Here is a 27,225-nt window from a genome sequence, read left to right as displayed (position 1 = left end):
AATTCCTTACAGGCAGTGGTGGCAAGTGATCGCTGGCACGAGAAAGCAAAGTGCTAAACGTCATGCTATCATGCCACCCCCAACATATGTGAGGGTGACCCACAAATCCTAATGACAAATGGAGGCATTGATGGCACTGAACAGCAACTCCTTTGTTTGCATCTTCAGAAACAGCTCTATTTCCATCTTTAATATCTCTAATTTTCCCTTTCAGGGTTCTTTTGAAGACCCTGACCTGGAGTTAAACGCTGACTTCAGCTCTTTGCGGGACTGGGACCCACTCTTAGGGTTTCATGGCTGGCCGTCATTCGACGCAGCCTAAGAACTTAGCTCGCCTTCGGAGGCCTGAGATCTCATGGATCTGGAGACGGGCGGATCAGGAGATCGGTGTGTCGTGGGAGTTGGAAGACCTCTGGCTGTGGGCCCAGATACCTGAAATCTTTAGGCACAGAGCTCGGAAAAAGCGACGCAACGGACTTTTAATATCATAAACCAGCGAGTTGTGTGTTATGTCTCCCCTTTCGCTGCGAAACGGAGACACCTCTTTCTTCCTTATTAAGGACAGAGAGAGAGAGCGAGCCTGTGGTATGTCGAATACTGGGTGAATGAGTAGTCTTTGGGGTATGCAAGTCTGTGTCGGCTATTGCTTTGCTTGGTGGTGGGTGCTGATGCTTTTTTTTTGCCGGTGGGGGAAGGGGGAATTGTTGCTTGCTGCCGCCTACACACAGGAGGGAGAGGAGCTGGAGGGGCCGTTAACTGTCATTCATTCTTTGGGGCACTCCTCTGCCTTCATGGATGGTTGTGAAGAAAAAGCATTTCAGGATGTATATTGCATACATTTCTCTGACATTAAATGTACCTTTGAAAATAATCTGAACCAATTCAAGACCATTTTGCTTTAAACATACTGCTCTCATGTAAGGAGGGATGGTTCCGCCCCTCAAGGGAAGCTTTTCTTTCTTATGGGATATTTCCCCTCTTCCATCCTCTAGTCAACTGAAATCAGTGTCGACCACTATAATGACTGTAAAAGTTCTCTTCTTACCAAGGTCAAGAGATTCCACGTGCGGTCGAAATGAGTAGGTCATCCCTTTGTAGATCTGATCAATGATTTTCTCTTTGACTTGTGTGATGGTGTCGCAGTCCAACACTTTGACAGGTGAAGGCTGTCCATCCTCTCCACCTTGTACTAACACATTAAGTGTCTATGCAGTTGGAAAGAAAAGTATAAAACAACATAGCAAGCAGCAAGAAAACAGGATTTCAGATTCAAACTACCTTCCCAATGGAAAGTTTTAAAATATCCCCTTATCGAGTTATTATTTTCTGTATAAAGTTGATGCCATCTCAGGAATTAGTGAAGAGCAAAAGAATGTGGGCCCACTATGGACAATTCAATATTGAGTTTTAATCCCAGTCATTAAAATACTGCTTTATGAAACATGAGAATCAGATGAATAAACTTTAGTGCTTGAGCAGTAGAAGTTACGTTAAAGTTCTGGATAAAGGTTGAACGGAGTAACCTAGTTCTCCACTGAAGTTGTTTTTAGTGCTGCACATTCACCAGAATCATAAATCATAATTTCCTTCCTGGTTGGTCACTTGGCACTGTCAGAGGTTGAACTGTCAAATCCGAACACCCCACGGTTGAATCAAATGCATCATCACAACCCCGTTTGCACTTTATTTTCTGTTAAGCAATCAACATTATTGGGAGTCGGTGAGATTTACCAGCGTCCGATACTCCACGTCCTCTCGGAGCAGTCTGTTATCATTGAGGGTATACTTGGCCTTTCCTGAGACGGCATCGACGGGTCCTTTATCTACCTGGTGTTTGATAGCTCGGAACAGCATGTAGAGCGACTCTCCTGCTGATTCCTAGTGACAGGGTGAAAGGACAATAAATTAGTACATGGGAAACTCAGTGGCATCTCAAGCCCCAGGACTTTAAAAGATACAGTTTAGCCAAAATTCCAAAATCTAAAAACCATTGCAATCCATATTTTTTTTGAGTGTTGACATGATGTCACAAATGGAAAATTCCACAAGGTGCTGGGGAGGTTCCCAGGCAATGCACAGCTTTCTGCACATCATAACCAGTTCTGAGAAGCGATCCTCACATAAGTAATGAATAGAAGTTAATGAAAAATAGAAAAACACTACACAAAGCAAAAAATGAAGATCTCAATTGTGTATTGAAAGTAAGGATTAATCAGCGTTGGAGTGAACATATACCACTCAACAGTATGCTGATCATAAAACAACACGGCGAACTTAAAATTGAAGGTAGTTGTGAATATTTAGCAGGCTGGATGCAGAAATTTAAGAAAAGGCATGGCATTAAATGTTTAAAGATTTACAAAAGTTTAAAGATAAAACATTTTCGTGCTGTAATTGTTATATGGTTATATATCTGCTGATCAGGAAGCAGCAGATAAATTCACTGACGAGTCTGTGATCATCATCACTGATAAAAACGTTGATTGGACAGGCAGCATCTATAGAGAGGGATAAACAGTCGACATTTCAGGCTGAGACTCTTCATCAAGACTGGCAAGGAAGGGTGAAGCCGCCAGAATAAGAAGGTGGGGGGAAGAGGGAGAAGGACAAGCTAGAAGGTGATAGGTGAAGCCAAGTGGGCGGGAAAGGTAAAGGGCGCCAGAACAAGACTACAACATTGATTACATAAAACCTTAAAAGAAAGTAAAACACAAATACAGCGAACTGTAACCTTTTAATCAAAACACAGCATTGTAGGTGGAGACAGAAAGCCCACCGTTATCTGTTGTTGATCAACAGCTGACTCAGATATTCTCCTGGTGCTGTTGTGTTGCTTTTGTTACCCTGCACACATTATTTTGATGGTATGTAACAGTTTTTACTGTTATGCACATATGCATGATGAACAAGTACAAGACAAGGACTGCTGACTCGAAGCGCAAATTCAGAGCTGAAAATTATGGTGTTCCCAAGCTATCTCATATATAATTCCAAAATCTGAAAAAATCCAAAATCTGAAACAATTCTGGCCCCAAGCGTTTTAGATAAGGAGTACTCAACATGTATAAACGTCTCAAGGATCTTGCTGGCTCAGAACAGAGACAGACATAGAAGGGTAAGTTTCACTGTGAAACAACCTCTGATCTGGTGGTGATAATGGGCCTCCACACAAGCTCATCACAATTTCAGAGTTGCTATCAGGCTTGATAAGATGAGGCCTGGGAGATCAATCGTGATCTACTCACCTCTTTCTCATTCCTTCTTCTTTTACCTTTTCCACCTAACATCTCCCAGCTTCTCATTCATTCTCCCCCACCTTCCATCTTTCCCTCATCTGGCTTCACCCATTATCTTCCAGCTTCTACCCCCTCCCCTCCCCCCACCTTCTTATTCTGGCTTCTCCACCTTTCCTTTCCAGTTCTGATGAAGGGTTTCAGCCTGAAATCTCTCTTTTTTTAATATAATTTTTATTGTTTTCAAAGTAAATACATGAGAAAATAATATCTACCCTCTCCCCCCCCCGATATATACTCCTACCTAAAGAGAAAAGAAAAAAAGAAAAAAAAAGATCCGCCTGAATATTGGAAGGTTTGCACATGCTCCATGGGATTAAAAATAAATTTTATATATATTTGTTACTTTCCCCAAGGAACCAAGATCTTTATCATCGGAGCTGTAAATAAGGGCTCCAAATGTTCAAAAATGTTTCATATTTATCTCTTAAAATCTAAAACATTACTTAGCTTCTCAACTCTCATAGTTCCCTGGGGAATCTCTTTGAACTTCACCATGTTGCTATGTGTTTCCCTCCCAATCATCCAGGCAAAAAGAAAAAAAAGATAGATAAGATACAAAAAAAGAAAAAACAAAATACCCCCCAACTAATGTTGTGAATGAAAAAGTACACAACACTACCCCCCTCCATTGTGCGGATCGTGGCTACTGCCACACTTGCACACATGAATAACGTAGCGATTGGTCAGTATTTCTTCCAGCTCCTCCGTAACAAAAAATTGTATATATATATATATTTTAAAAAATTGTCATTATTCCCAGCTAATATTCCTCAAATTTTAACCTTTCTTCCCCTCCCTCATATAATTAATAATATATTTATATATTCATCTGCCTAAAAATCCAACAGGCCTAATCCTTGATCCAGTCTTCATCTTCAATCCATCTCGCTCCCCTGGGTTTGTTCTTGTATCTGGTGAATATTCAAAGAATCTCGCACAAACTCCTCTGCTTTCCGGTAATCATCAAAAAATCTTTTTTTTCCACCAGCCAAAAAAATCTTCAAGGTTGCAGGATAACGCAATATAAGTTGATAACCGTGATCCCATAGGGCTTTTTTCACTGGATTAAATTTCTTCCTTCTCTTCAAAAGTTCATAACTTACGTCAGGGTAGAAAAAAATTTTCTTCCCTTCTATCATTAGTGGCCCTTTTCTCTTCTTGGCAACTTGGGCAGCCGCCTGTAGAATCCTTTCTTTGTCTTGAAATCTTAAGAATTTTATTAAAATTGATAGTGGATATTGGTCATCTTGTGGTTTTGGTCTTAGAGCTCTATGTGCCCACTCAATTTCAATTGATCGGTCTTCCTCTTTTATTTGCAAGGTTTTCGGGATCCATTTCTGAAAAAATTCTGTTGGATTATCTCCCTCTATACCTTCTGTAAGAACAACAATTTTAAGATTATTACATCTACTAAAATTTTCCAACACATCCACTTTCTCCAAGAGTCGATTTCTTTCCGTGTTCCAATCACATCATTTTCTGTTTTTTCCACTCTATCATTAATATGCTCAATTGTTCTTTCCATCTTCTGAAGTTTCTTATCCATTTTATCCTGTCTTTTCATAGCTTTATCATAGCACATCTTCACGTCTCTAAGCTCTGTCCTTAATTTTCTTAGTTCAGCCGTTAATTGCAATAAAACCTCTCTTATATCTCTGTCATCTCCTTTACTTCCAGTCTCTTCCGGTTCTTCCTCCTCTTCTTCATCTGTGGTCTCTGTGGAATCCAATTCTGACTCTGAGTCACTTTCAGTTGCAGAGGCCGTCGGTTCTTGTAGTTTAAATTATGTCAATTTGCACATGCGCATTTCCGGCATCTTCTTCCGAGAGACCGCTACCGCCATTGCTCCCTGTTCTTCTACACCAGAGATAAAATGCATCTCCTCCGAAGGAGATCCAACCTGAATCCGAGGCTCCATCGCTGCAGTAGGCCCTTTTTTCTTCCCATCTCGCAGCGACTTCGCAACAACAGACTTCTTCTGTTGCGGTTTATGAGGCATATCGTAGAGTAGTTTTACGAAGATAATAAGTAGATTTCGGAAATTATTTATTAACTTTACTTTGTTTAAATGGTACTTTGCTGATTTTTTTACGGGACAGCTGGAATTACACATCTCAATCCCACGTCATCACGTGACGCCCCCCCCCAGCCTGAAATCTTTCGTGTTTATTCCTCTTCAAAGATGCTGCCTGACCTGCTGAGTTCCTCCAGCATTTTGTGTGTTGCTCTGAATTTCCAGTGTCTGCAGAATCATGATCATATTGAATGGCAGAGCAGGTTAAGGGGATGAGTACCCTACTCCTACTCCTATTTTAAATGCTTTTGCATACTCTTAATCTTCCACTCCCCTCAGGCTGGGAATAAAACTTGCCTTGAATCTTGATTGGGAAAATTAAGTAGCAAGTTCTAAACTAACACCTTTTAAGCAACATATGCCCAAGGAAAGTTAATGCTGTCAGAGGTACAGTGAACTACAGAGTACCTGCAATAAATTAATCAGCACCAAGAGCCACATTCTGTTAACATAAACAGGTGACAAGAACAAATGAGAATTTATGTAGGACTGCAAGAAGCCCTAAAGTGATTTACACTTAATAAATTATTAGCTATTACTATTATGCAGACAAACAGCAAGGCTGACACATTGATAAAGATGAATGCTGGTTAAGACATTATGTTCCAATTCAACAACGGCCAGCAATATTTTTATGTCTGCTTGAAAGGGTGGGATCTCAATTAAAACTTGAATGTCCAACTATTCAGTATTTCCTGAGTGTCCAACTGAGTACAATCATTTTCCACTACAGGGCCACAGAGGTAAAAAAAAGAGTGGTGACTAGATGCACCCTAATATGGAGAATAGAGCAATTGTTTGGAAAGTGCGTCTTTCATACGATTATTGCAGAAACATCTTCCAACCAAGAGAAAATCCTTGTGATCATAGTACACTCAATAATTACACAATTTCTGAATCCAGGCACAGATTCCACTGCAACTTCTCCAGTCAACCCCTACAGTTTTGATGTGCTGACCTTCATTAGTCGGGGGTTAATGTTCCAGCCTTATAAAACTCTGGTTAGATAACTCTTATGGTATTGTGTTAGATCTTGTCATCTCATTATAAGAGAATGTGGAAACTTTAGAGAGGGTGCAGAGGAGACTTACTAGGATGCTGCCTGGATTAGAGAGAACATGACTTATTCAAAAAAAAACAGACTGTTTAATACCATTTCCAGGACACAAGTGTAAAGGAGAATGAAACAACTCTCAGATCCAATGCAGCACAAAAAAAACTATAAAGAACCATAATAAAAAAACACATTAAATATAAACATATAAGATAGCTTATATACATAGATTGATTGTATGTCCATAAAGTGACACTAAGCACAGGAGTGTCTGTACGTAAGAGCAGAATCAGATTCAGATTTAATATCACCAGCATATGTTGTGAAATTTGTTAACCTAGAGGCAGTAGTACTATGCAATACATGATAAATATTTTAAAAAATGAATTACAGTAAAATATATATATTAAATAGTTACATTAAAAATAGTGCAACAGAAATAATAAAAAAGTGAGGTAGTGTCCATGGGTTCAATGTCCATTGAGGAATTGGATGGCAGAGAGGAAGAAGCTATTCATAAAGTATTGAGTGTGTGCCTTCAGGCTTCTGTACCCTCTTCCTGATGGTAACAGTGAGAGTTGGGCATGTCCTGGGTGGTGAGGTGGGGTCCTTTTTAATGGGTGCCGCCTTTCCTCCTTGAAGATGTCTTGAATACTACAGAGGCTGGTGCCCATGATGGAAATGACTAATTTTACAACTTTCTCGAGCTTCTTTTGAACCTGAGCAGCAGCTCCCCCCAAACCAGACAATGATGCAGCCTATCAGTATGCTCTTTATGGTACATCTGTAGAAGTTTGAGTGTTTAAATGTTGAACAAAGTCTCCTCAAACTCCTAATGAAATCTAGCCACCGTCTTGCCTTCTTTATAGCCGCATCAATATGTTGGGACCAGGCTAGATCCTCAGAAAAAGATCCTGATAGGCCATCAGAAGGTTCTAGGTATCGGAAGGAGGCAGTGAATAGAAGCCACACACTTCTGGAAATAAGTTTTGTTTATAAGAAAAAAAAACAATATGTACAGGGTAATTCAAAATTCAAACATTCTGTTTAGGTTCCAAATCTTTGATATCAAACCACAACAAATTCCTTTTCAATTAGAATCAGTGAGATTCCTTTATTACTCTAATCTAACTAATTAGATCTAGTGTTATTCCCTATTTAAAAGTTTACAGACTAAACTTTCTTTTTTACTTATCCCTAGTTAGTTAGAAAACCAAATACAATTCCTATTCTCAAGTATTATAGTTAACTTCAGTTTCAGCGCCAGGCAGTATATCTGCAAGTTTAAATTCACATTCAAAAATTATATATCTATACAGCTTAACTCCTTTCACAGCAATTCTCCAACATCACAACTCTTAAACAAAGTAAATCTCATTCAGCAACTTATCAAAGTCTTTGCAAAAATAATCAGTTCTCGCAGAAAATCAAATTTGGGTTCTTCGAATGAAAATAGGCTTGTACATCCAACCGTATTAAATCCTTTGCAATGTTACGCATTTCGTTCCCGCACTGGTTCTTCAGCTTGGGTGGCTTGCCACCTTGTTTCTTGGTTTGTTGGAATGAAATAGTTTATCATCCACAGAAAGTCAATTCACAAAACTTGACCAAATCCCTTGGTATAATTTTGCAGAACTAATTCCCGACTACACAGTAGGGATTTTGGACACTGGTCTCTGCTGATATTGTCTCATTATAGCTGTAGCTTCAATGAATCTTTTATCGCTATTGCCTCTCCTCTAGGGGTTTTAAGTTAATAGGGTAAAGATACTCTTAACAGTTCATGTCTTCAGCTTCTAATCATTGCTTCATTTCTCTCCCTTCCATCCTGTGTCCAGCCTGCCCCGCCCTCGCAGTGTTTTTTCAAATCTTTTATTTTAAAAAAAATCTGTAAGCCTCGTTTTCATCCGTCTGCAGGTAGAACTTTCTAACATTACATCTGGGTTTAATTAACCTGGGTTGCATGTGCAATACAGACAGCCAAAATAGGAAGGTATGGCCTGGGTTTTTGTGTCCAGTTCCTCCTCGAGGAGCCAAAATAAATGTTATGGCTACAGTCTATTGGAACAACAACACATTTGTCAGCTGACACTTCTCAAGCCTGCTGGAGTGCAGTATTAAATGGAAGAAGAGAGAATATCTATTTAGCATTCAAATACAGTACTCTGTTCTGATTAATATACAGAATACTGAACTGAATACTTACCCTGAGGAACGCATACAGACAGATTGACATCCAGTTTGTCAGCAACTTCTCCACCACTGTTTCGGTCCTGAAATAATTGGAAAACACCTTTACAATTTGCTTCAAAGATGATTTTATTTTTCAAATACGAAGTGCTAGTAATATTATACTGTTTACTTTATCTAACTGGTATCATAAATGCACCTTATTATTTGTGGTAGTATTACTTTGTGTTAGGTGTGAGTTGTATGTACTGTGTTGTGCACCTTTGTGAGGGGAATGTTCTTTCTTTTGGCTGTATACATGTGTACGGGTGAATGACAATAAACTGAACTTGAACTTGTCATATGATGAGGGCAGCTGTTAAAACATAACTTGTCAGGAAGCCTGACAGTGAGGCCACATCTTTGGGATTTCACTCACGGCAAGCCTTGGGGTAATGTGGGGAAAACTTTCAAATACACAACACAAATGAGTGCAAGTTGGAAAAGATTTTCTACTGATGCTCTACAAAGACCAGTGAACTAAAGTACATTTCATTTTACAACTTATACAACCAATTATATCTCTCAAGTTGTTCTGTTATCCGAATCCCATGTATAACACATTGTAACTATCTATTGTTGGCCAGAAAGAACTAGAATCTACAAGTCAGCAAATAGAAGTGAGATAAGGGCAGTGGAAATAGACAAAACAAAAGTCTTTGTTCTGACCATGTGCTTGCAGGAATGGAGGTAGCCATTTTGAGAGATTTTTTGCAGCCACCATTTTGTGAACTGCTTCTCAGTCAGGGTTAACTTAATCAGAGCAATTGAGCATGGACATAAGGAATTTGTGTTGATGATCTGCTAAACCTGAGACCATTCTCAAATAAGAAGCTATTATTAGGTAAAGGGGCAGGCATGTGGAAGGAACAGCCTGTGACTTGGTCATCTGGGTCCAGTTTTTGGCTGACCTGGATGGACTGATTTGAACGGAACAAAAGACATGACCTAGGTCACAAAGCTGGAGGAGCCAGCTATAAAGCAATATTGTTTGTAGACTAGGGCTATATCCGATGAGAAGCTGACAGAGGTCAGTCTGTTGAGCTTGAGCCAATTAAATTGAAATAATACAGATTGATTTGATAAGGAAAAGAACAGAAATGGGGGATTTTGGGAGCACAGGCAGCAACAACTCTGCGGAGACCAACCATTGCGGATGTGGAGGACCCGTGTCAAAAACATGGAGATTACATCGGGATCAAGAAGAATGCCTGGCCAGCATAGACTCCTTTTCGGGGTATTACCTTTCCTCTTCTTTGACTGTTCACGGGTAGTGGTGGGGGGGGGGGTGATCAGGGAAACCTAGTGAGTGTGCGAATTCACTATATCTTACTTCCCCTGTATGTGTGCTCTGCTCATGACTGACATGAACAATTACTTCATTGGGTTCAGTAAGAGCCAAGATGTAAGACCGATGAAGCTGACACCAAGCCAGACTTGGAGATATTAGGGCAACTGCACAAGATGTTAGTCAAGTGGATAAGACTGAAGGAGCACCTACTTCAGAGGAGGAAAACAGATAGCCAGATATGGAATGGGGGTGGTGAAACACCAATACCTGGAAGCTGAGTGCACAGCTTCAAAAATAATAGATTGATTGAATTCAAGGATAATTGACAGGTCAGAATCCGAGTTGTGCAGGTATCCCAGAGGTTTGCGGGGAGTACAAAATCTCAGAAATACTCAGTGGAGAGATGATGCAGGAATTTGAAATACTGTTTTTTTTGTAATTAAGGTATTACTTAACTGAGAAACAATGTAGATCACAAAGCACAGGGGTAATAATAGAATCCCACAAATAAATGGAATATTAAAACATACTGCACATAATCCCTCCAAGAGGACCATAACCTCATCATGGTTTGCAGGCTTGTGTGCCTCATGACCCAGAGAGCTACGTTGGCTGGAGTCAGGGCTATATGCTTTGTCTCTTGGTAGACCCATGCCAAACAGGTCAAAGGGTAAGCACAGACAAAGAGTGGTTAACCGGTCCTCCAAGTTCAGGGGTTCAAACTCAGAGCTAACAACCAATACTGGGAAAAGAACACTGTTACAGAAACAACAATGAAGAATCCTTCAACATCTGAGTGGCCAAGGATGGACAGAGATGAAGGACCTGCATTGCTGCCCTAAACACCAACGGTGTAACATGCAGTAAGTACTGCATATAATCCAACTATTCATGCACACTGACTGATAACGTCAACATTAAGCACTTTATGTATTGCTAAAACTCATTACAGTTCTTGGTCTACATATTGACCTGCTGTGTTAGCCTTCATGTTAGCATTTCCATTCTGATGAAGGATCTATTCCAAATTCTTCTTGCCTTCACTACATGTACTCAAGCATTTTAGGTGTGTTAATATCAAATCTTAGCATCTGCAGAATCTCTCATGTTTAACATTCTCCTCAGAAGAGCAATGAATTGTTACAGTATTCCCAAAGACATCACTACAGATTTTGGGTCAGATTTAGAGCTTTCCAGGTCTATATAGTTTAGTTTTGAACTGTACTTTTGAGTTAGTTGACAGAGCAGCAATATTGTGGATTTGGTCTGAAAGAAGTTACCAGGCTCAATGGACCCTTACCTGCGCAGCATAAGTTTTGGGTTCTTGGCAACATTTTGCTCCACGAGGTCATTCAAGAGTGTTTTCAGAATGTCCGTGTAATATTCCAGCTTCCCGTGCAGTGAGACTGTCAAGAGTGAAGCCACGTAAGCACGGTCGCGCGGCGAGAAGGTGCGCTGGCTCTCCAGTGTGTGAATGAACTATTACAGGAAGAAACACAAAATATCCTTAAACCACCAGAGGCAAAAATAATGGATTCAATATACAGAGCTCTCTTCCCATAGCCAAGCATTTGTCACTTTCTTTCACAGAAATTCTTTCAGTTGAAAGGGAAACTTGGCCAAATGTCTGTGATATGTTTGCACGCTCTCTTTGTGACTTCATGAACTCTCCCCATACCCCCGCACCCCACCCTCCAGGGTGCTCTGGTTTCCTGTCACATCACGAGGATAGGCAGAGTAGTAGGCTAAATTACTCCAAGGTATGGGCAAGTGGCAGAATGCGAATGCGTGGAGAGTTAAGTGGGATCAATGTATATGGATGGTATTTTAGCTGAGATGAGAATATTCTACTTGTGTTGTCTTTTAAGATTACAGCGTCTTTGACTGTTGTGAGCTCACAGACCATAAAACATGGAACGGAATTAGGTCATTTGGCCCATCGAGTCTTCTCTGGCATTTGATCATCATTAGTTTATTTTCTCTTTCAACCCCACTTTCCTGCTTTTGCTCCATAACCTTTGACGCTCTTACTAATCAGGAACCTATCAACCTCCTCCTTAAATACACCCAATGACTTGGGCCGCACAGCCACCCATGGCAATAAATTCCACAGATTCTCCACCTTCTGGATAAAGACATTCCTCTCATCTTTGATCTAAAGGGCTGTCCTTCAGTTCTGAGGCTCTGCCCTCTGGTCCTAGACTCGCCCATTATAGGAAACATCGGCTCCATGTCCACCCTATGTAGGCCCTTCAATATTCGATGGGCTTCAATGAGATCACCCTCATTCTTCCTTCAGACACAGGTTTGATATCACTGGTACATGTCGGGAAATTTGTTACTACACAACAGCAGCAGTATATTGTAATATGTACCTCCTTACACCACCCAACATGCAACTCTACCACTGATAGAGGTGTACAAGATGATAAGAGACACACATCAAATGGATGGCCAGCTGGGAAATGGTGACTATGAGGCGGGAGAATTTTAATGTGATTGCAGGAACGTACAGGGAAGATGTCAGAAGTAAGTTTTTTTATACACAAAGGGTGGTGGGTGTATGGATTGCTCTGGACGATTGGTGATTAAGACAGATACAATAGAGGCATTTAAGAAACTTAAAAAGGCACATGGCTGACAGAAAATGGAGGGATATGAAGGAGCTAAAGGTTAGATTGATCTTGGAGTAGGTTAAAGGGCCTGAAAATTGTAATGATCTACACACAGTCTACGTTTGAAATGTGTGGACACTCTTACAACACAGATTCGGATCTGAAGTATTTTCTTATACCTTGGTGAGGAATAACTTGCTGTTCAGTAAATTAGAGAGCTGGACTAGCCCTTGTTCCACTGTCTGCCGGCGTGATTCAGGAACGTCTAGATCCCGTTGCAGAGGAGATTCCCTGTGTCCTGGGAAAAAGATTCGCTCGGCATAGGTCTTGTAATCCAGAAATGGAATTCCAGTTCCAACCAGATCACTGGAGAGATCCATCATCTCAGTCATGAGATCTTCTCATGTTATATTGAAATCCCACATGGAAAAAAGAATATTTGGTTAGTGATCTAGAGATGAGAAGATATTAACAGTAATAAGCACACACAAAATGCTGGAGGAACTCAGGTCAGTGGAGAGAAATGAAGAGTTGATGTTTCAGGCCTGAGACCCTTCATCAGGATTGGACAAGAAGGGGGGAAGAAGTCAAAATAATAATGTGAGTGAGGGGAAGGAGTACAAGCAAGAATGTGAAAAGTGAAGCCAGGCGAGGGGAGCACAGGTGGGTGAGGGAAGGGGGATAAGTGAGGAGCTGGGAGGTGATAGATGGAAAAAGTAAATGGCTGAAGGCGGTGGTCCTCAGAACAGCCAGTTCTCATCAGAGGATCAGAGATGGAGAGCAGCAGCAACTTCTAAATCCTCGGTGTTAATATTTCGGAGGACCTGCCCTGCACCCAGCATGTAATTGCAATTACCAAGTAAACACAGCAGCACTTCTACTTCCTGAGGAGGTTGCGAAGATTTGGCATGACATGTAAAACTTTGCCAAACTTCTGCAGGTCTGCAGTGGAAAATTTATTGACTGGCTGCATCGCAGCCTGTAATGGAAACACCAATGCCCTTCAACAGAAGATCCTATAAAAAGGAGTGAATATGGCCCTGTCCATCACAGATAAAGCCCTCCCCAGCACTGGACACATCTACACAAAATGTCACAGGAATGCAGCGTCCCCCACCACCCAGGACACGACCTCTTCTCGTTGTTGCTATCAGGAAGGTGGTGCAAGACTTTCAGGACTCACACCACCAGGTTCAGGAACAGTTATTACCCCTCAACCATCAGGCTCTTGAACCAAAGGGATAATTTCACTCTGCTTCAATTGCCCTATCATTGAAATGTTCCCACAATTATGGATTTATTTCGAAGGACTCTTTATCTCATGTTCTTGATATTTATTGCTTAGTTATTCAGTATTATTTCTTCTTTCTCTTTGTATTTGCACAGCTTGTTGTCTTTCGCACACTGGTTGAATGCTCAAGTTGCTACAGAATTTCACTAATTCTGTATAGTTATTACTCCATTATGGATTTATTGAGTATGCCTGCAAGAAAATGAATCTCAGGGTTGTATATGGTGACACATACGCGCTTTGATAATAAATTTACTTTAAACTTTGAAGGAGGAATCTGATATGGGAGAAAGGGAAGGAGGGTACCAGGGGAGGTGATAGGCAGCTGAGGAGAAGAGGTAAGAGGGGAGCCAGAATGGGGAATGAAAACAGAGAAAAGGGAAAGGGGAGAAATTACCAGAGGCTAGAGAAATCAATGTTCATACTGTAGGGTTGGAAGCTGCTACTCCAACCTGAGAGAGGCTTCACCGTGGCAGCAGGGCAGACATGTTGGAATGGGAATAGGCAATGGAATGAAAATGAGTGGCAGTAGTATAACCTTGCTCAGTAACAAACCAATGCAGCACTTGGCTTTTATGCACATACGTGAAATAGGCGTGAGCAATACCTTTGCACAACATACAACTCTACCTGTGAACTCCTTCTTGCATCGATCGCGGACGCTGGTTTCTAGGTTCTCCAACTGGATCTGTACTTTCTTGTAGTCTCTCAGAGCTTGTTTACTTTTCCGCCTGTCACGAGAGGAAATGAGACCACGTTACTCACCGTCACGCGAGGAAATGAGACCACGTTACTCACTGTTACGGATACAAGCGTGAACTTTACGGCACGCTATGGCTCAGGTGCTTCATCCACTGAGACGATGACAGGAGCGGGGAGGAGGCAAGATGAGGTGACACAAGCAGGAATTGCTACCCAGACCACAATGTATAAAACAACACTCACAACACGCTGGAGGAACTCAGCAGGTCGGGCAGCATCCGTGGAAAAGATCGGTCGACGTTTCGGGCCGGAACCCTTCGTCAGGACTGTAGAGGGAAGGGGCAGAGGCCCTATAAAGAAGGTGGGGGGAGGGTGGGAAGGAGAAGGCTGGTAGGTTCCAGGTGAGAAACCAGTAAGGGGAAAGATAAAGGGGTGGGGGAGGGGAAGCAGGGAGGTGATAGGCAGGAAAGGTGAAGAAAGAATAGGGGAAAACACAATGGGTAGTATGGCCCGAAACGTCGACAGATCTTTTCCACGGATGCTGCCCGACCTGCTGAGTTCCTCCAGCGTGTTGTGAGTGTTGCTTTGACCCCAGCATCTGCAGATTATTTTGTGCTTCCAATGAATAAAACGTTGCCTCGTGCGTTAATAGAGTGGTTAAGGCGGCGTTACGTGCACTGGCCTTCATTAGTTGGGGGATTGAGTTCACCAGCCACGAGGTAATGTTGCAACTCTATAAAACTCTGGTTAGACCTCCAGAGGATTGTGATCAGTCCTGTTTGCCTCTTTACAGACAGGATGTGGAAGCTTTACAGAAGACGCAGAGGAGACTTTCAGGACACAACCTGGATTAGAGGGCAGTCGTATGAGTGGTTAGCGCCCAGAATGCACTACTAGGTGGAGGAAAGTTGAGGAGAGATGTCAGAGATCGGTTTTTTCCCCACACTGAGTGGTTAGCGCCCAGAATGCACTACTAGGTGGTAGAGACTGTTACCACATAGATATTTAAAAGACTCTTAGATAGGCACATGGAAGTCAGAAAAATGGAGGGTTACGGACTGTGTAGGAGGGAAGAGTTGGATAAATCATAGAGTAGGTTTATGTAGGTGAGCACAACAGATTGTGGGCCAGATGGCCCAAAATGTGCTGGACTGCTTAATGTTAGGAATCTGGAAACTCTAACATTGATAGTGGGGTAAAACCTCTCACATTCAATGCAAAAAGCTTCTTCCTAATCAAACAGGCCGCCAGTCGGAGCAGAAAGGCCAGAGAGAGGGGAGTGGTATAAAACAGCAGCTGCTGCCTGGCAGTTGGAGCGTGGCTTTGCTCCACCTGTCATATCGGGGAACTCTTCACTTCCCAAACCCAGTGGAGCGGTGAAAAAGCATGAATGGCTGGTGGAAGAGAAATGAACAGACCTCCGTCACTTTCACAACTGATTTCATATGGACCCTTTTGGGGCAGAGTGAGTGGAAACAATGTAGGCAGATGCTGAAATTTGGAGCAAAAATGAAATTAACCATCCGAGGAACCTAGTGGATCAGGCAACATTGTGAAGGGAATAAGACAGTTAGACATCCAGATGTCCCAAAACAGTTGGCTGTCTATTTCTCTCCACAGATGCTGCCTGACCTGTTTTTTTGCAGAACGAAAACAATGATTAGATCATCATCCAGTACCATTGATCTTAAATTAAGCTCTATCTTTCTAGTTACTGAGACACAGTGCAGACTAGGCCTTCCCAGCTCTTTGAGCTGGACCGCCCAACAACTCCTGATTTAACACCAGCCTAATCACGGGACAATTTACAATGTCCACTGTATCTACCCAGTACGTCTTTGGATTGTGGAAGGAAACCAGAACACTCAGAGAAAACCTATGCATTCCACAAGGAGGACATGCAAACTTAGAGACCCTGAAATGCACTAACTTCACGCTAACTATTGCAGCACCTCAAAACTGCAGTGAGAACATGACTTAACCATAGAGTACCTGTAAATAAGGACAATGATCAGGACGATCAATGCCACGATGGATGCTCCTACGCCAAGTCCAATCTGTGCCTCCAGGGGGAAATTAGACTGACTCTCTGCATCATATTGGATCTTTCCAAGTGTGAAATTCAGTTTTCCCATCTGCACCTGCGAGAACGAAGATGGAAAGGGAGAAACAAAATGAGAAACAGACTTCAGTGCCAACTGAAAACTATGCAGTTTTCTTTTAGGTTTGAAAGACATCAGTTATATTCAGTAACACTTTTCCCTCTAAGTTTGGGCAATACAGTAACTGAAATGCTCCCACGCACATGGTCTTTGTTGCCCTGCAGCTGGAATTGTCTTTCATATAATGTTAATTGAATTTAGAAATTACGCTAATAACATTTTGAAATCTATGCTAATATAATGGTGAAATGACCTGTAATTAATTGTGTTAATGAATATAATCCATAAATTTTCTAAATAATAAACAAACCATAACCTTTACTTTTGAAACATTTTAGAGCTTCAACATATTTATACTGTTGGTGCTTAAAGTGACAACACTGTTACAAATTGAAACAATAAACACAGAATGGAAACCCGTAGCTCATTGTTAATAAACTGTCAGTACTCTGAATGCCGATGCCATCTAAGTTTAAAAGTTCATAAAATATGGAAAATTTTTCTTTTGTTGTATTGTATGTCTTTAAACCCTTCAATTAATAAATAAAACCAAAAGTATGTGATTTTTTTCAGTTTTCATTCTGAATATTCATAGTATGCATATTACAAAAAACATTTTAAGTGTCGCACAAATTTCAGGCCACGTAAAAAGTTCCTGCTCAGATCAATGATTGGCCTGTGCAGCTGTAAAAAAAGAGTGAACGTTGTTCAGTATCAAGTATGCCATACGCCAGACATATTTAACTTACTATAAATTCCGGTAGCATGTCCGTGCTGTCACGTTTACTCCTCCTCCGTGGGGCAGGCTGCTCTGAGGGAGGCTGGCAGTACAGGTGATTCCCAGTCAGAGTTTTCACAAGGCACATCCCCTCACCCACCATTGCTACCACCTCCTCCTTTGTAATCGCAAGATCCAGGTTTTCCCCCTGTAGGAGAGACAGACTGAAATCAGACAAGTGGAGAAGAGACTTGCTTTATTCACAATGAATAATAGTGAAATAAAATTTGACTGCAGTGGTAATGTACACCTGCTCATTACAGCAAATATAAAATCAGCCAATCATGTGGCACAACTTAATGCATAAAAACATGTAGAAATGGTGAAGAGGTTCAGTTGTTGTTTAGATCAAACATCAGAATGGGGAAGAAATAGATCTAAGTAACTGTGACCGTGAAATGATTGCTGGTGTCAGACAAGGTGATTTGAGTATCTCAGAAACTGCTGGTCTCCTGGGATTTTCATGCACAGCAATCTCTAGAGCTTACAGAGTATGTTGAGGAAAACAAGAAACATCCAGTGACTGGTAGTTCTGCGGGTGAAAACACCTCATTAACGTGAGAGGTCAGAGGAGAATGGCCAAACTGATTCAAGGCAACAGTAACTCAAATAACTGCGTTACAACAGTGTGCAGAGGAGCAGCAAGGCAACAATTTGGAAGTTGAGGCTTGTTTGGTTAGAGGGGCAAATGAATCTGAAGGAATAAAGATAGGTCTTCCGAGAGCAATTAAATCTGAGGAAATAATGTCAGACCATATACAAGAGACAACAAGGAACACTGTCAAATCATGATGGGGAAGGTGTGGGGAGAAAATAAATTATAGGCAAGAAAATGCCAAGACACCCCAAAGTGGGGGTTTAATCATTGATGTGGGATTGTAATCAATTAATAGATGTCAAAAGTTTCCAACCGTGTAGTGAATTGGGGAAATAATATCATATTGAAAAATTCCTTCCAAAAATCCAGTCTAATTTAGTATTACAGCCAGCAAAGTGGAAAACATTTTTTTTTAGGAATATACAGTTTGTTAGAGTTATTATCAATCACCTGAGGGAGTGTATAATTAAACTAAAACGGCAGATGTAGTGTTTGAAAAATATATCAAACACAGCAGTTCTTCAAAAAGGTACAAGTATAGACTACATGAAATGTTGTTGCTGAGATAAAAACCATCTGCAATATCAAAGAATGCATCACGTTAAACACAAAATTTTGCAGATGCTGGAAATCTTGACTAACACATGCAAAATGCTGGAAGAATTCAGCAAGTCAGGTAGCATCTACAGAAAGGAATAAAGAGACGACATTTTAGGCTGAGACCCTTCATTAGGACTGGAAAAGAAGGGGGCAGAAGGTGGGGGAGGAAGAGGAAGGCGTACAAGTTTTACAAGTCATTGTACCTCTACAGAAAGGACACTGCCAGGCTTATGTCTGTAAGGTTTCAAAGGGTCGTCTGTGTTGAGCGGTTTCAGTATGGGGTCAGGCTTGTACGTGAACTTGGTTGGACTGATTTCATTGAAGTTGAAGCACAGACCATCCATGATGAAGTGTACAGTGATCACTGCGCCGTTGATGGGAGCCTCGATCGATGGCGTTTTGCAAGTCATGAAGGAGGACGAGTTCACCTGGCAGGACTCATAAAACTGAAAAGTTGGAGATGAGAAACAAACAGTGGTGAGAAGAACGTCAACTATATCCAACCGTCAGTATTACAGCAATTATCCTGTGCATTTTACCAGTGAGGGACTTCGCTGACAAGAGTAAAGGATTAAATAGATTGTATTATTTTGGTTCCTGTGAGATCCCACAACCAATGATCTCACTTTGAGGACCCTTCTCATTTATTGCTATTTATTTACATTTGTACGGTTTGTTGTCTTCTGCACTCTGGTTGATCTTTCATTGATCCTACTATGGTTACCATTCTATAGGTTTGCTGAGTATGCCAACAGGAAAATGAATCTTGGGATGGTATATGGTGAATTTTGGGGTTTAATTTACTTCGAACTTTAAACTTCTCTGCTCGCTGACCTAATCAGTTGTTTCGCAGGACTTCAGGTCCGTGAAATGCACATTCTCTTGCTGAGGGAATGTTTTCCGTGGCCACCATGGTTCTCATAACCCACAGTGTAGTCAGCTGGCAGAACCCAAACTCTGAGTTTTCAAAATTTATCATTAACTTTTGTCATTCTTCAGTACAGGAGAACAGAACGATTGTTACTCCAGATCCGATACAGCATTAAAAATACAATAAACATAAAGAGCACCATAAAAAAACACAATAATTATAAATATAAAATCAACTCTATAAAGCACACGGTACAAGTAACTGTTATATACATTGTATGTACATAAACTGATGGTAGATGATGTGTATGTAGTGGTGGGAGGGGGGGGTTGTGGGAAGAGTTAATGGGTGGAGGTACTGATCTGCCTGACGGCCTGGGACAATTAACTGTTTCCGGGTCAGGAGGTTCTCTTCCCTGAAGGGACTAACACAAACAGTCCATGTGCAGATATTTCTGTCTTTATCCTGCACCCGTGCTGGCAGGTAGGCTGGTGCTGCTGATGTGTTGGGGGGTTTTAACTACCCGTTGTGGAGCCCTCCAGCCCATTGCAGTCCAGTTTCTGTACCGTAGTGGTACTTTTGGAGCTTAAGCAACAAGTGGCATTCTTGCTGCCCGAACACACTCGGACAGCATGCTTCAGGAGGACGGACGGACAGGGCTCACATCTGCGCAATCAGAGGGGAGCCAGACAACTTCCAGGTGAACAAAGAGGAAGCACGTGATTAAGGACACAGTCCAAACCCTCTGTGAGGGTATCTTGCTCCTTAACCAGTACTGTTTCTAAAAGGGGAGAAAGTTTCCTCAAGAAATTGCAGCCACAGCACCAACAGTATGTGGAGGGTAAAGGGGAACAAAGACCTGGGAAGATTGAATCAGAATTAGATTTATCACCACCAACATATGCCGTGAAATTTGTTGTCTTGCGGCAACAGTTCAGTACAATTTAGAACAGTGAGGCAGTCTCATGGGTTCATTGTCCATTCGGAAATCTGATGGCAGAGGGAAAGAAGCTGTTGCTAAAATATTGAGTGCGCATCTTCAGGTTCCTGTACCTCCTCCCTGATAGTAGGAAAGAGAAGAGGGCATGTTCTGGGTGGTAGGGATCCTTAATGATGGATTCTGTCTTCTTCAGGCATCGCTTTTTGACGACATCCTTGATGGTGGTGAGGCTAGAGTGGATACGTAAGGCTGTTTCTTTTTTAGAATGGATAGTGACAGGGCATAACTTAATTTTAAGTGTTTTAAAACTATGGGGGACACAAGTAGAGTAGACAATAGACAATAGGTGCAGGAGTAGACCATTCAGCACTTCGAGCCAGCACCGCCATTCACTGTGATCATGGCTGATCATCCACAATCAGTATCCAGTTCCTGCCTTATCCCCATATCCCTTCACTCCGCTATCTTTAAGAGCTCTATCTAACTCTTTCTTGAAAGCATCCAGAGAATTGGCCTCCACTGCCTTCTGAGGCAGAGCATTCCACAAATCCACCACTCTCTGGGTGAAAAAGTTTTTCCTCAACTCCGTTCTAAATGGCCTGCCCCTTATTCTTAAACTGTGGCCTCTGGTTCTGGACTCCCCCCCCCCCCCCCAACATCAGGAACATGTTTCCTGCCTCTAACGTGTCCAGTCCCTTAATAATCTTATATGTTTCAATAAGATCCCCTCTCATCCTTCTAAATTCCAGTGTATACAAGCCCAGTCGCTCCAATCTTTCAACATATGACAGTCCTGCCATCCCAGGAATTAACCTCGTGAACCTACGCTGTACTCCCTCAATAGCAAGAATGCCCTTCCTCAAATTTGGAGACCAAAACTGCACACAATATTCCAGCAACATACATCAAAGTTGCTGGTGAATGCAGCAGGCCAAGCAGCATCTATAGGAAGAGGCGCAGTCGACGTTTCAGGCCGAGACCCTTCGTCAGGACTAACTGAAGGAAGAGTGAGTAAGGGATTTGAAAGCTGGAGGGGGAGGGGGAGATGCAAAATGATAGGAGAAGACAGGAGGGGGAGGGATGGAGCCAAGAGCTGGACAGGTGATAGGCAAAAGGGATACAAGAGGATCATGGGACAGGAGGTCCGGGAAGAAAGACGGGGGGGGGGGGTGACCCAGAGGATGGGCAAGAGGTATATTCAGAGGGACAGAGGGAGAAAAAGGAGAGTGAGAGAAAGAATGTGTGCATAAAAATGAGTAACAGATGGGGTACGAGGGGGAGGTGGGGCCTTAGCGGAAGTTAGAGAAGTCGATGTTCATGCCATCAGGTTGGAGGCTACCCAGACGGAATATAAAGTGTTGTTCCTCCAACCTGAGTGTGGCTTCATCTTTACAGTAGAGGAGGCTGTGGATAGACATGTCAGAATGGGAATGGGATGTGGAATTAAGATGTGTGGCCACTGGGAGATCCTGCTTTCTCTGGCGGACAGAGCGTAGATGTTCAGCAAAGCGGTCTCCCAGTCTGCGTCGGGTCTCACCAATATATAAAAGGCCACATCGGGAGCACCGGACGCAGTATATCACTCCAGTCGACTCACAGGTGAAGTGATGCCTCACCTGGAAGGACTGTTTGGGGCCCTGAATGGTGGTAATATTCCAGGTTTGGTCTCACCAGGGCCCTGTACAACTGCAGAAGGACCTCTTTGCTCCTATACTCAACTCCCCTTGTTATGAAGGCCAACATGCCATTAGCTTTCTTCACTGCCTGCTGTACCTGTATGCTTACTTTCAGTGACTGATGAACACCTAGATCTCGTTGTACTTCCCCTTTTCCTAACTTGACACCATTCAGATAGTAGTCTGCCTTCCTGTTCTTGCCACCAAAGCGGATAACCTCACATTTATCCACATTAAACTGCATCTGCCCACTCACCTAACCTGTCCAAGTCACCCTGCATTCTCATAACATCCTCTTCACATTTCACACTGCCACCCAGCTTTGTGTCATCTGCAAATTTGCTAATGTTACTTTTAATCCCTTCATCTAAATCATTAATGTATATTGTAAATAGCTGCAGTCCCAGCAGCAAACCTTGCGGTACCCCACTAGCCTGCCATTCTGAAAGGGACCCATTAATCCCTACTCTTTGTTTCCTGTCTGCCAACCAATTTTCTATCCATGTCAGTACCCTACCCCCAATACCATGTGCTCCAATTTTGCCCACTAATCTCCTATGTGGGACCTTATCAAAAGCTTTCTGAAAGTCCAGGTACACTACATCCAGTGGCTCTCCCTTGTCCATTTTCATAGTTACATCCTCAAAAAATTCCAGAAGATTAGTCAAGCATAATTTCCTCTTCGTAAATCCACACTGACTCGGACCTACCCTGCCACTGCTATCCAAATGCGTCGTAATTTCATCTTTTATAATTGACTCCAGCATCTTTCCCACCACTGATGTCAGGCTAACCGGTCTATAATTCTCTGTTTTCTCTCTCCCTCCTTTCTTAAAATGTGGGATAACATTAGCTACCCTCCAATCTACAGGAACTGATCCTGAATCTATAGAACATTGGAAAATGATTACTAATGCATCCACGATTTCTAGAGCCACCTCCTTAAGTACCCTGTACTCAATGGGAAAGGACCTATTTCCTTGAGTAAAGGAATCTAAAATCTACAGTACATTCCCTGGTTTTAAAATATTTTTGGGCAGAAGCGATAACAAATCACCCAAAGGAAGTTAGGCGTCTGGAATTCATGCTCTGAAAGGAGATAGAGGCAGAAATTCGCACCAGATTCAAACAGCACTTGAATGTAAACAAGGTGAACAAGAAGAGCCAATGCCTTTCAGGCAAGGAGCAGGTTTGAGAAGGTGAGAATTGTCTCGGCAGCTCTTTATCAACTGGCATGAACAAATATGGGTAAGTGGTGCCCACCTGGGTGTCCACATTTTCAAGGATCTCACCTGGTCCCTGAGCTCCTCCAACCTGATCAAAAAGGCACCTGTATTTCCTGTGGAGCATCAAGAAAGCTCACCTCTGTCCCAGGATACTGACGGACTTTTACCGCTGTACCATTGAGAGCATACTCACCAACTGCATCTCAGTGTGGTATGGCAATTGTCCCGAATCAGACTGCAAAGCACTCCAGCGTGTGGTGAAAACTGTCCAGCAGATTATTGGCACCCAATTGCCCACCATTGAGAACATCTACCATAAACGCTGCCTGGGCAGGGCGAAAAGCATTATCATGGATGCCTAACCATGGACTTTTTACTCTCCTCCCATCCAGTAGGCACTACAGGAGCCTCTGCTCCCGCACCAGCAGGCACAGGAAGAGCTTCTTCCCTGAGGCTGTGACCCTGCTGAACCTCACATCTCAGCGCTGAGCAGTATTACACCCATATTGTACTGTCTCAGTACTTTTATATTTGTGTGCTGTAGCACTTACTTTTTATTCACAGTTATTTTGTAAATAACACTATTCTTTGCATTTCTGGTTAGATGCTAACTGCATTTCATTGGCTTTGTATCTGTACTTGGCACAATGACAATAAAGTCGAATCTAATCTAATCTAATTTATTCCAAAACTCTGACTGAACAACGTGTTTAATTACTCTAGAAGCCAAAGAGGCAGGTCTAGCTTGTCCACGCTCTCCCTGTAGAACTACGTTGTCTTTCAGCAAGTCATGGTGGCCCAGTGCATCAGCCATGGCTTATTCAGTGCTGCTGTCATCCATCATTGAGTTCCTTCACCACCCAGGACATGCCCTTTTCATTACTACCATCAGGGAGGAGGTACAGAAGCCTGAATACATACACTGTACTTCTGTTGCAGAGCAACAAATTTCACACCATAATAAACCTGATTTTGCTTTCATCTTTGACTCACAAGGCTGAAGGGTCAAGTCTCACTCCAGTGGTACTGAGCAGTACTGCACTGTTAGAGGCAATGGTATCTGAAGGAACCAGACCGCTCTGTATCCTTCACTCTGTAATCCTGAAAGCAGATCCAGACATTAGAATACTGGCATCTTGCTGTGCATTAACAGGCAGCAACATTCTCTGCCACAGTAGTGTAGCTATTACAGTTCGGAGTTCAATTCCAGTGACCTCCGTAAGCAAGTTTGTCCCTTCCTGTGTGTGTGTGTGTGTGTGTGTGTGTGTGTGTGTGTGTGTGTGTTTGTTTGTTTCCACCAGGCTTCTCTCGCAACCCAGAGTCGTACCAGTTAGTAGTTTGACTGATCATTCTAAATTGTCCTGTGATTAGGCTAGGGTTAAGCGGTGGGTTCCTGGCAGCATGGCTCCACACTAAATCTCTCAGTAAAAAAAGATGCTTTGTCTTAATTTACAATTATCACAGAGCTGCAGGGAATGGACTGATATTTTGTTCTTTTCATGTGATGTGTTGTTGAATCAATATACAACTCTGCTGCTACTGAGTCAAACAGCTGACAGAAAACCCCACATAGAGATTAAACCAGGTACGGTCAAACTGTGCCAGGATTAAGCCTCCCATTTTGATCTTCAGCCAATGATTTACAGCTGATAAACTGGTAAAATTACCACAGAGCTTCCTGCTGTCTAAATCCGTATCCTTTAAGCAGCATCAAAGTCTGCAGCTGGCTAATTCAGTCCTTATTCAACATATAATTCTACTAATTATATACTGAATGTGTATTGTGAAATTTCCACACATCATACATCTCAAATTCAATTCATGAAACACATTCCCATTCGGACATGTTAGTCCACAGCCTCCTCTTCTGCCTTAATGAGGCTACAGTCAGGTTAGAGGAGCCTGCCTTCCCTCATCTTCATTTCCCAATTCTGTCCTCTTAACTCCTCTCCTCGCCTGCCTGTCTCCACTCCCAGTGCCCCTTCTCTTTCCTTTTCTCCCATGGTTCACTCTCCACTCCTGTTAGATTCCTTCTTCCCCAGCGCTTTTACCTTCTCCACCTGTCACCTCCCAGCTTCTTACCTCATCCCCCTCCCCACCCACCTGGCTTCACCTATCATCTTCTAGCTTGTCCTCCTCACTCTCTTCCTACCTTCTTATTCGGGCTTCTTCCCCCTTCCTCTTCAGTCTTGCTAAAGGGTCTTGGTCTGAAACATCGACTGTTCATTCACTTCCATTGCTGCTGACGTGCTGAGGTCCTCCAGCCTTCTGAAAGGGTTGTTGATAAATCTCAAATTGCTGATTCTCTTCAATTATTCTGAGAGAATCAGAAATTTCAGGGGTGGGTGGGTGGGTGTGTGTGTGTGTGTGTGTGTGTGTGTGAGAGTGTGTGTGTGTGTCTGTGTGTGGTGTGTGTGTGAGTGTGTGTGTGTGTGTGTGTGTGTGTGTGTGAGAGAGTGTGAGAGTGTGTGTCTGTGTGTGTGTGTGAGAATGTGTGTCTGTGTGTGTGTGTGTGTGGGAGAGTGTGTGTCTGTGTGTGGTGTGTGTGTGAGTGTGAGAGTGTGTGTCTGTGTGTGTGTGTGTGAGAGACTGGTGTGTGTGTGAGACTGGTGTCTGTGTGTGGTGTGTGTGTGAGTGTGAGAGTTTGTGTCTGTGTTTGTGTGTGTGTGGTGTGTGTGTGTGTCTGTGTGTGTGTGTGTTTTTCTCTGAGTGTGTGTGTATGTATATACACACACACACGCACACTCAGAAATATATATATAAAATTGCAAATTTTTATATATATATATATGTGTGTGTGTGTGTGTGTGTGTGTCTGTGTGTGTGTGTGTGTGTGTGTGTCTGTGTCTGTGTGTGTGTGTGTAAGTTTGACAACAGAAACGAGCAGAAAACCTCTTCTATTTTCATCTCTTTTGATGCTGCAGTTACATGCCACCATTTGCTGGTCTGTGGCTGTTGCTATGATTGAATTCTTCCTTCATTGGTAGGCACCATTTTGTCATCAGCACAAAGTGAACTGCAATTCTGTCACTGACACTTCCAAACCCATCTGCAAAAGGAAGGGAGTTGAGAATGGGGCTAGCAAACGCATCCCAAAAAAACCCAGAGGTGCATAAACCAGAACATCAGCTCCAAAGACCTGATTCCTCGGAGACAGAAGATATTCATCCAGCAGATGAATGAAGTTGTGTGGTGGAAGGAGAAGCCACAGGGCTGATCAACCTTTGGCCCAGGACAGAGGACCCTGGCGATTTGCTTTCAGCGGCCTCTGCCCCAGAATGTAGGTGTAATGGGCTGTAGATGATGTAGAAAACAAAGTAAACTTTAGTCATAAACAGTGGGAGTACAGTGTAGCTGGATAGGAAGATTTGCTTCTGCAATTTGACCTTATGCAATTTCCACTGCAGACTGTATTTTTTTTTAAAACTGTACTTGCCTCACCCACAATGTCTCTCTGCACCCTACCCCACCAACTGCACACAGCTCACCCATGGGGTCCACCCACTGATTGTACCCACCTGATCCTCAGGCACTCACCAACCCCAGCTTGTACCATCCCTTGCCTGTGGGGCTCCCTCCCCCTCCCCAGTGACTGTATCTGCCTCACCCACCCGTGTGTCCCTACTTGCTCCATCCACCCGCGTCCCTACCAACAATTGTACCTGCCTCACCTACCCCTCATGTCCCTTCCTGCCCCACCCTCCCGTATCCCTACTTTCCCTACCCACCTATGTCCCTACCTGCTTCACCCACCCCGTGTCCCTATCAGCAGCTGTACCTGCCCCACCCGTCCCCTTGTCCCTACCTGCCCCACCCCTCTGG

At 42.7% G+C, this 27,225-nt stretch overlaps 1 protein-coding gene across 5 annotated transcripts in view; it reads right to left on the bottom strand.

The window, feature by feature from the left end:
- Positions 1-27,225, bottom strand: part of plxnb1b (plexin b1b) — a 373,688-nt gene that overhangs the window by 38,353 nt on the left and 308,110 nt on the right. For all 5 annotated transcript variants that reach the window (XM_063067659.1, XM_063067658.1, XM_063067662.1 and 2 more), the window contains 9 exons: positions 18,894-19,136; positions 17,464-17,640; positions 16,545-16,693; positions 14,481-14,581; positions 12,739-12,956; positions 11,245-11,423; positions 8,631-8,697; positions 1,732-1,878; positions 1,046-1,205 (listed from right to left, as the gene is read on the bottom strand). In XM_063067659.1, coding sequence (XP_062923729.1) covers positions 1,046-1,205; positions 1,732-1,878; positions 8,631-8,697; positions 11,245-11,423; positions 12,739-12,956; positions 14,481-14,581; positions 16,545-16,693; positions 17,464-17,640; positions 18,894-19,136 — 1,441 coding nt within the window. The remainder of the gene's footprint in view (positions 1-1,045; positions 1,206-1,731; positions 1,879-8,630; positions 8,698-11,244; positions 11,424-12,738; positions 12,957-14,480; positions 14,582-16,544; positions 16,694-17,463; positions 17,641-18,893; positions 19,137-27,225) is intronic.

This window comes from Mobula hypostoma, chromosome 15 (genome assembly GCF_963921235.1).
Source record: "Mobula hypostoma chromosome 15, sMobHyp1.1, whole genome shotgun sequence".
In the NCBI taxonomy this organism is placed as follows: Eukaryota; Metazoa; Chordata; class Chondrichthyes; order Myliobatiformes; family Myliobatidae; genus Mobula; species Mobula hypostoma.
The sequence above is the reverse complement of the archived record's forward strand: the minus strand, read 5'-3'. Positions and strand labels throughout refer to the sequence as shown.